General features: G+C 50.9%; 1 protein-coding gene across 1 annotated transcript in view; it reads left to right on the forward strand.

Moving 5' to 3' along the window:
• The window catches only part of LOC119586612, a 51,882-nt gene that overhangs the window by 47,624 nt on the left and 3,942 nt on the right, over positions 1–316 (forward strand). Inside the window, exon 26 of the mRNA XM_037935361.1 lies at positions 92–289. Coding sequence (XP_037791289.1) covers positions 92–289 — 198 coding nt within the window. The remainder of the gene's footprint in view (positions 1–91; positions 290–316) is intronic.

Consider the following 316-nt stretch of genomic DNA (forward strand, 5'->3'; position numbering starts at 1 on the left):
ATAACCCTAAATACTAACTTTCACTCTCCCTTCCCAAGCTTAATAGGTAGACTCGTACCCGTCAACCTCACCTGAAAACCTCCCGTTGCAGTGGAGGAGAACCCCCCTCCTGCCGACCTGCTGGAGAACAGCCACCTGCTCTTGCAACAACCTCCTTACTGGGTGAACAGGACGCTGGTGTTCGAATGCGATGGAATCATGACTTCGCCCACTGGAGCCACCAACACGACGGTTGTTTACACTCTGGATGGATGGCAACTCACGGATCCGGACTTTGCTTGTTATAATGGTTAGTTATTTGGGGAGCATAATGGTG

Source organism: Penaeus monodon, chromosome 21, assembly GCF_015228065.2.
Source record: "Penaeus monodon isolate SGIC_2016 chromosome 21, NSTDA_Pmon_1, whole genome shotgun sequence".
Taxonomy (NCBI): Eukaryota; Metazoa; Arthropoda; class Malacostraca; order Decapoda; family Penaeidae; genus Penaeus; species Penaeus monodon.